The sequence below is a fragment of the Antedon mediterranea genome, chromosome 4, assembly GCF_964355755.1.
Source record: "Antedon mediterranea chromosome 4, ecAntMedi1.1, whole genome shotgun sequence".
Lineage (NCBI taxonomy): Eukaryota > Metazoa > Echinodermata > Crinoidea > Comatulida > Antedonidae > Antedon > Antedon mediterranea.
Window position 1 is genome coordinate 30,827,654 of NC_092673.1, and position 9,389 is coordinate 30,837,042.

Consider the following 9,389-nt stretch of genomic DNA (forward strand, 5'->3'; position numbering starts at 1 on the left):
CATGTCCGCATCAGGTAAATCTTCAGTAATAAATACGTTTTGTGATTTACTTTTTAATTTTACTTTTCCTAGTTTTAGGACTTTGTTTCTTTGTGGACGGTACAGAAATTTAGCTATTAGGCCTTATATGCCTCGGTTTGTTATCTAAACGGCGTTTCCCGGTGCGATGGCAATTTTCAATTTCGATGTCCTCGAGTCCAAGTTCTTCGCGTAGTACTTTTTGTAAAAAGTCCTGGGTGTTTTCTGTAGCATTTTCTATAACTCCTCCAAACCTTAGATTAAAACTCCTACTGTATCTTTCTTGTTTTAGGATTAAATTTTCCATGTCCGCCATTTTTTCCTGATAAGCCGCCATTTTGTTTTCATACTCCTCCATTTTCTTGATTTCATTTCCAATTTTTTTTATTTCATCCTTCGTTTTGTTAGTTGAATCGTGCGCATATTCCACAATTTTTTCTAGATCTTTGACAGTTGTTTCCAGTTTGGTAAGCCTTTTGTTGTAGTTTTTTTTTGTTTTCTAGGACTTTATCTAGTTTACCATTAAGTTGTTCTGATAGCCTACCTAGTTGATCGGCAAGCGTTTGAGTTTCCCCCTCTCGATCGCCGGAGGCTTCGATTGGATCATCTGCTTCTGGACTTTCGGAAGGTCTAGCTTTTCTTGTTAAGTCAATTGATTTAGTATTTGCCCTAGTAGGCCTATTAGTCGCCATCATGCAGTCTTCTTTTAGTTAGGGTATACAACTTTTTAAAAAAATAGTAGAGTTTGTTGGCTATATATTACCTTTAGTCTGAATTTAAGATCTTTTTCCCCTGCGTGTAAAAGTTAGGTGTTGTCTCTACTCGCGCATGCTCAGTTGTCGCTGATCTAAATAGAACTCAGTCTTATCATCATCATTAAGGTACATTTTTCAAGCAGGTCAATTGATAATTGTGTCATTGCAGGTTTAAACGATAGATAAATCATAAATGAGTATCTTCAACAAAGGAGAACTTATGGTCATTTTTAACAATTTGTAAGCATCAGTTACATTATTATTTTGAAGTATTCTGACTGCGTCGTCTCAATCCGCAGTCAGACTGAATAACTCCTTCATTGACAATGCTAACAAAAATGAAATAACATATTGATATAGAAACTGATAATAATATTGGTAGTTGAATGGCCAATATACTAGGACGATAACGACCGATAATATGTAGTATAGATAATACTGAATTTGTCAACAGAAAACAAAGAAATCGATAAAGTTTTCATCCTAGAATTATAGGATAATTATGCTGTCTTCTTTGATGAAAACAATGTTAATAAAGTCCAATCGGATGACGTTATGATTGGTAAAATAATATCGAAACGATACAACGATTTTGTTGTTTTTTGTTGTTGTTGTTTTTTTTTTTTGATTGAATTTTAAAATACTAGGCCTACCTTCATCAAAGATCATCATGAATGTACTAGCATCTTAACACTTGTGAGACTGGTGGCCCGTATATACTAAATACAATCTTTCATTGGAGAGAACGGAAATTATTGTTCTTGGATGAAAGCTTTTCTAATTTCTTTTATTTTCTCTAAGAAAAATGTATTTTTATTTATATATCGTCGTTCTTTGTTGTCCGTAGTATAAAGGGGCCTCTCATGACTGTTTTATAATGTTTGTAATGTAATAATTATCATACATAACAGGGAGGTATCACAAAACGTTGCTGTTGGTTTTGAAAAAATAAAATAAAACAAAAACAAATTAAAAAAGTGTATTTCTGTGCACTCTTAAGTACAGGAAAAGAAACCAATAACGTTTCAATTCGAGCACATCTTTCTGTCTCTTACTTTTATTATTTACTGATGGACTATGATTTTACTTCATGTTTATCAACGTCAAGATTATTTCCTTCTATGAAATCAGCTAAGTTAATAGTTTCCGTGATCACTCTCAAGTGGTTTTGTGATATAATTTGTTTTTCTGATCCTATCGGCCATATACATAATATAATGGAATAACCTAAACTTCAATCAATATATGTTGTATACACTGACGTACGTTTTCTTGGAGAGGATACGTCGCCATTTTTGAGTGTATCATTATTATTCATTTATATTAGGTAATGTATATTATTACTTTTTCCAATATTTCTTTCTGCATATATGTAAAAAGTAGGCCTCGTTATGTATTTTAAGACCGTTGTCGATGTAGTATTTAGATGATCTACCGGTACCCAACAAACACGAATCCGTAAGAGAGTAATGTTGATGTCGTGAGATTACTATAAGTAATGCTTATACAGTTGTACCCATGCGCCTAGTACAGCAAGTGTTTGTCTCTAAAATTCTCAACTCTTATTACGCCTAAAAGGCGGCCTACAAATACAAAATAAGCAAATCGGAGGTCTCTCTTTCTCTTTTTTTTTGATTATCATCATCCTCCATTTAGTTTAAAAATATAATTCATATTATATTTTAAAATAAACAAACTAAAACAATTGTTTTGTTATAGCCTACCTAGACAATAAGACAAGATGGCAGAATCTAAACTTTACGAATTCAGAAACTTGAAATTCTATGACGGTGAAAGGTACTTTTGGTTACGATTATGTTTATTCGATCTCTTAAGTGTGGGTGATGTTACAAATCCAGATTCTAATGGAAACGATTTATTTAATGCTCTTGAAGACAGAGGTTTAATCACACCGACCAATGTTAACATTCTTTTAGAGATAGCGAAGCTAACAGAAATGAATGATGCTTTTAACCTTGTGAAAGGATACATAAATGACAACAGAGTTCCGAATACAGATGAACCAAAGTTGTCCTCTTTCCGGATACAACTTTTCAAAGCTATGAGACAAGTTCACCCAGATACATTGAGAGATGTTATCGCTTACTACGGACTAAGACATTATAACTTAAAGAATATTTGGGACGTGGTTCTGAAACTGGAGATCGACGTAATTCTAGAAGATGAACCAGATAAAATAGAAAGATTTGCAAACTGTCTAGGACCAGCTGTCAAACGAATCCTTCTTGTTACGGGTATGTATAAGAAATTAAGCTAGTCTACTTATAAAAGGAATATTATTCAAAACTATCTATTTGTTTTGTAATTGAAGAATTACAAACTGACAAAACTATTATTCTGAATCATTTAGTTAGCAGTAACTGTTTACTTTTTAATTATAGGCAATACTGTAAATAACGAGAATAGGGGCGTATCATCGAGTAACCAATGCGAACCAGGTAAAGGTAAAATTTGAATTATTTTTAATAGAAGAACAAAAGTAGAAAAACAAAAGAATGTGTTGAAATGATAACTGAAAATGTTTCTAATAGTTTTTCGGTGCCTTTGATAATGATTTCAATAAAACTGTTTGTGTTTTCTTCAATGCGTAGGTACAGATCTCTCGGAAGATGATTTTAGACAGTTAATTGCGGATTTTGTGCAGTGGTATGATGAACGTGGTCTTCTTACCAAGCTAAAAGTTTTATGCATATATATTTTAGGCGACATTCAAGCATTGAATAGGGTTACCAGTACATTCGAACTGTTAGATCTTTTAACCAAGCCTGGGCATTTAAGCCGAACAAATTTTTCTATCCTGTATGATACTTTAAAAGTAACTAACCAACTTGGCTTTGAATCACCTGTCACAAAAAAGCTTCCGCTTTTCAAAGATATCAAGAACCGTGATCCGGTATCGTTTTCACCACACACAATCAAGATTTTTAATCTGGGAAAGGATCTTAGTGATTCAGATGTAAAAACTCTTGATGGACGATACAACTTCCCTGTCCTTAAGAAGTATGCAGACAGCTGGAGTTTGATTTTGGATTTTGAACCGAGAGGGCTGCTGAGTGAAGACAAACTCGAAGAAGTTAAGGGGGTGTTAAAATGGTCTAGATAAGGAAAAAAGATTTTAATTTTTATAGTATGTAGGCCTATGATGCAGATATAAAAACTCTTGATAGGCGCAACAAACTTTTATGCCCTTAAGGAATATACAAACAGACCAGGAAGTATAGCTCCCTGGTCAACAGATGGAGTTTGATTTTCGGTGTTAGGCGACGTTCAATAAATGAGGAAAGGAATTGACTTCTTCAAGGTGTGTTTGTCATACTTACCTTTATAATGTTAAAGAGCTTAAAACAATGAAATGTAATAAACAACAACAATGATATACAGTATAATAATTATAGGATGGCTAAAATGGAACTTTAGTCATCTGCACAGAAATCGTCTTTAACTGCAGGAACAGGTCTATATTCTTTAACTAGATTCTGAAAGGTGTATTGGTAATATCTTGCAGTTTATTTTTCATCTATTATATTTACTCAAAATGTTAGGCCTAAGCTTTCTGCAGTAGAAATTGTATTTCTCATTAGTGACAATCCTATATTTTAAACATAATCGACAAGTATAAATGTCCTATTTGATTTGTAAACGGAAGAGTTTCAAATAAATGTTATTAAACCATTGTTGTTGTTTAGACTATCTTATTACAGAAAAGGCAAAATACTAGAAAGATTCTGGATTTACAAGAATGAAAACGTGTGTGTAAAATTAACGGTTATTTCAGTCCATCATCGGTTTTGAAAGACGTGTTGGTGCAATGGGGGCCTCTAAAAAACGTTGTTATTTGGTATTTGTTATTCAAAAGAAAAGGTGTACTCAAATTATGAAAACAAGATATGCACTGGCATAACACGGATGAATGCTTATGTTATTGTACAAACAAGTTTAAAGTATTTACATTGTTGCTTCAGGGTAATCAATAGTTTTTGACACAAAAGCTTTGTATTTCGAATGTACAGGTGTACAGCAAGATTGCTGACTTTAAAAGTGAAGTTTAGCAAAACTCATAATAATTGAGGGTATAGTGGAAGTGAATTGCTACACTTTTCTCCGAGTATCTTAGAGCATACTTTCCGGCTTGGGTCAATTATTGTTACTTTTGTATAGGGAGCCAATCATATTAAAGTTTAAAGTGTATTGATAGTTAGATGTCACGTGATAATCCTCACTTATCGATGCATTTCTATGTATTCTGTGTATTATTCGAAGTGACGTTTTATTGGAGAGGTGTTGGGTGTTTATTCAAATAAATACCATCATAATTGGTATAATTATTACATTATTTAGTTTAAACATCTTTTGAAACTAACTTCCGCGACACAGTGGGTCGTTTCTGCCTAAGAACAATGCTGGAAATGTGGACTAAACAACCATCAAGCTTACGAATGCTACTATCAAGAACAGTTAACATGTAAATCATGTGGTCAATATGGTCATAAAGCAAGATATTGTGGTAATGTACATAATTATAATCATTATTATTACGAACGAAATAATTGACCAAAGAGTCTAAGAAGTACATTAAAGCCACAGTCCGAAAAAGAGACTAACAATACTACTGAATGTTCCCAGGCCATAGATGATGTATTAATTAATGATAACCACTCATATGTAATAAATAATAGGAATAATACAATAACAGATATAAACCAAATAGTAAAAAAAGATCCTCATATATTTGAGGAACTTAATCAAAAGGGATTTATATTTGCACATTTAAATATACGTAGCCTAGACTTACATTTTGATGAATTGCAACGTATTCTAAACAACAACAATTTCAATGTTTTTGGCTTAAGCGAAACATTTCTAGATAATACATTTATTGATGAAGATTTTCATGTTGACAATTATATATTACACAGACTAGATAGACGTAAAACTAAAAAAGGTGGAGGTGTAGCACTCTATATAAACCTAAAAACCAACCACAAAATTAGGAATGATCTAATGTGTAATGAACTCGAACTCCTATCTATTGAAATAGTACGTGATAAATGTAAAAATCTAATTGTTCTATTGTGGTATAGACCTCCAAATACTACAGCAGTTCTTTTTGAATATTTACAAAATATATTTCAAAAGATTGAACTGGAACACAAAGATATTATGATGATGGGAGATTTAAACTGTGACGTTATGTCTGACAATCCACATTGCTACACAAAGAAACTAATTGAATTAAGTGAAAATTTTAATCTAAAACAGATCATTGAAGAACCAACACGTATAGAAAAACATTCCTCTACATTAATAGATGTTATGTATTTCTCAAATATTTCTAAAATATTAAAGTCTGGAGTTATCCACGTCGGCTTAAGTGACCACTCAATGCCATTCGCTATAATAGGGAAAGGGGCGAAAAATAATAAAGATTCCAATAAAACAAATACAATTATTAAACAGGATCATAATTATAAAATGACACGAAACTTTAAAAAATTTAATGAAGACAGTTTTTTAAACGATTTATTAATGGTAAATTGGAATGGTATTACCGCCAGTGGCGACGTAAGTCAGAGTGCCAAACTTCTCGAAACTACACTAACCAACATTTTAGATAAACATGCTCCTTGGAAAAAACACAGGGTACGTAAAAAAACAGTTCCTTGGCTCTCTGATGATGTAATTGAAAATATGAGAGAAAGAGATAAACTCAAAAGAGAATGTAAACATTCTAAAAATGAATCACTCTGGAAAAGGTACAGAAAGTATAGAAATATGTGCAATAAATTAATACGTAAAAGTAAAGCTAATTTTATTCAAGAAAGTATAAAAGAAAATAAAAACGATGAAAACAAAAACATGGGATACCATAAGATATGTTATATCGTCAAAAAAGAAAACTCAAACTATTCAAACAATTTGCAATGATAATGGCGATGTCCTCTATAAAGCTAAGGACATCGCAAATGAAATTAATACATTTTTCTCAAATATAGGTTCAAATCTTGCATCACAAATACATGAGCCGATAAATGATATAAATTATGATGAAATCGATGCTTTCACCGAAAATAATTTTGAATTCGAACACATCACATGTGAATTTATATATAAATACTTAAGTAATCTTTCAAAAAACAAAGCCACTGGTCATGATAACTTACCACCGGGCATTCTAAAACTGTCTGCCCCGATTATATCCCCAACAATTACAAGAATCATAAATCACTCCTTCACAACATGTAAATTCCCAAATACGTGGAAAATAGCAAAGGTCACGCCAATTTTTAAGAATGGTGAAAAAACTAACCCTAATAATTATCGTCCCATTTCCATCCTACCTATACTTTCAAAAATAATTGAACGAGTCGTTTTTAATCAACTTTATGCTTTTTGGAATAATAATAATCTGTTATGTATAAATCAATCAGGTTTTCGACCATCATACTCAACATCTACTGCACTTACAAAAGTGACGGAAGACTGGTATAGTGCAATAGACGAGGGTAAGCTGGTCGGAATCTGTTTACTAGATTTTAAAAAGGCCTTTGATACGGTAAACCATAACATACTATTAAGCAAATTGAGACTTTATGGTTTAAGTAAATATGTTTTAAAATGGTTCGAGAGATATCTGTCTGAGCGAAAGCAATTCACAAATGTAAATAATACATTGTCTGACTATACACACATCCAATGTGGAGTGCCTCAGGGGTCAATCGTGGGCCCACTTGCTTTCCTCTTATATATAAATGACCTATCGAAAGTTGTAAACAAATGTAAAATAAGTATGTATGCTGACGATACTATAATTTATTGTTCTTCAAAAAATGAAAATGAAATATACCAAAGTATAAATGAAGAACTTATACAAATCGACGATTGGCTAAAAAATAATAAATTGAGTCTAAATGTCTCTAAATCCGAGTTCATGTTGATCGGATCGACAAACCGATTGGCAACCACCAAAGAAAAAAATAGATCAGTTAATATAGATAACGATGTTGTACCACGCGTTCGATATTGCAAACACCTCGGTATCATAATAGACGAACATTTATCATGGAAAAATCAGATTGAATACATTCGAGGTAAAGCTCTAAATGTATTGGGTATGCTTAGACAATGTAGCTATTATTTTCCACAAAACATATTAAAACATATTGCAAACTCTATTGTAATACCTTACTTGAGCTATTGTAACATAATTTGGGGAAATAGTAGTCAAACTCTAATGAAAAGAGTTCAAACTATACAAAACAGAACAGCTCGAATCGTGTGTGGTCTAACATGGGACACACCTAGTAGTGAGGCACTAAGGCAAATTAATTGGTCACCTTTATTTTATCAAGATAGATATGAATGTTGTATGGTTATATATAAGGTTTTGACAGATAATGCCCCACCTTACCTAAATAATGTATTTACATTCAATGATATAAATTATAATCTAAGGCACAGTGATACACATCTATTCATCCCAAAGCCAAAAACCGATTTTAAAAAACGAAGTCTGTCTTATCGTGGAGCAATTATATGGAATAGTCTCAATGTTGATACCCTTCCAAATTCAGTTAAGTTGTTTAAAACGTATCTGAAAAATGCATTGTAAAACATAATGGTATGGTAATCTACGATCTACATCCAACTTTTAAAATGGCTAAATACTATGTAAAATGTGTGTTTTATCACTATTATTTTAAGGTAAATGAAATCCAAAAGATTTATTATGTATTACAGTTGAATCCCCATGAATTCTACACTTCGATAAGGGTTTCCGTTTACACGGGAAGTACCGGTATGGTGTACCCTAAATAGAGGTGTCAGATGAAGGGGATTCTGCTGTAATTTTGTTTCTTTTCAATTTCAATTTTTTTCGTGTCTGTTGTATTTATATGGTGTTGATTTTTTGTTGTTTTGTAATACAGTATCACGAACTTGTGTAAAAACAATCAATATTGATTGAACGAGTTGTACTGCACATCAGTCTCGTGTCTAAATAAAGTTTATATATAAGAAGGAAGACGATTTAGACGGCTTGCAATATGGACAGAGTATCACTGGTACCAACGGACAAAGGTAGCGCACTGTAATACAGTCCTGCAAGCTTAAGCCTGTTTTCCTGTCGACGTTATTCAAAGCTACCGTTATCAATAATCAGCGATCTTCTACGTAAACATTGAAATGTTAATGATTTACAGGAAAAGATACTCGCTATCGTTATCATTTCAACTTGATCGTTTTCAAACGATCGTCGTTGAACTGTTAACGATCAACGATGATAGCGTCGTATAACAGGCTTTACACAACAACGCGGCTATCGGGGTTTCACCCGATTTCAAACAGATTCTATCAGTTCTCCCTTTATATACTACATTATTCCCCACAATATACTCCAATGCTTTATGAATATATTTAATTTGATATTTATTAATTTGCAGTATAATTTTTATTTTGCTAACTACCCTCACACGCGTGGTCTGAAAATTAAAAAAAAAAAAAATCGCTATCGACGACACCAACGGCCAACTTAGTTGAAATCAGGAAGTTGCAATGTGATGACTCACGTCAACACGAAACTAACTTTATCGCCGACGC

The 9,389-nt window shown here is 32.6% G+C and overlaps 1 protein-coding gene across 3 annotated transcripts; it reads left to right on the plus strand.

Moving 5' to 3' along the window:
• Positions 1 to 380: 380 nt before the first annotated feature.
• Positions 381 to 4,399, plus strand: LOC140046317 (uncharacterized). 3 transcript variants are annotated; one of them, XM_072090913.1, is made up of 6 exons: positions 381 to 646; positions 943 to 1,013; positions 2,493 to 2,570; positions 2,711 to 3,028; positions 3,176 to 3,232; positions 3,386 to 4,399. In XM_072090913.1, exons 3-6 carry the CDS (start codon positions 2,558 to 2,560, stop codon positions 3,895 to 3,897), a joined length of 900 nt encoding a protein of 299 aa, XP_071947014.1. In that variant the 5' UTR covers positions 381 to 646; positions 943 to 1,013; positions 2,493 to 2,557; the 3' UTR covers positions 3,898 to 4,399. The 3 variants fall into 3 exon arrangements, with proteins under 3 accessions (XP_071947014.1, XP_071947016.1, XP_071947013.1); XM_072090915.1 differs by having other exon boundaries at positions 381 to 485; XM_072090912.1 differs by lacking the exons at positions 381 to 646; positions 943 to 1,013 and adding an exon at positions 1,980 to 2,100 and having other exon boundaries at positions 2,493 to 3,028.
• The last annotated feature ends 4,990 nt before the right edge of the window (positions 4,400 to 9,389 follow it).

Bases quoted from the DNA above. Each gene is read 5' to 3' on its own strand.
- LOC140046317 (XM_072090912.1), top strand. From the start codon at position 2,515: ATGGCAGAATCTAAACTTTACGAATTCAGAAACTTGAAATTCTATGAC. The intron at 3,029-3,175 runs GTATGTATAAGA...TTTTAATTATAG, and splicing joins ACGAATCCTTCTTGTTACGG to GCAATACTGTAAATAACGAG. The intron at 3,233-3,385 runs GTAAAGGTAAAA...TTCAATGCGTAG, and splicing joins GAGTAACCAATGCGAACCAG to GTACAGATCTCTCGGAAGAT.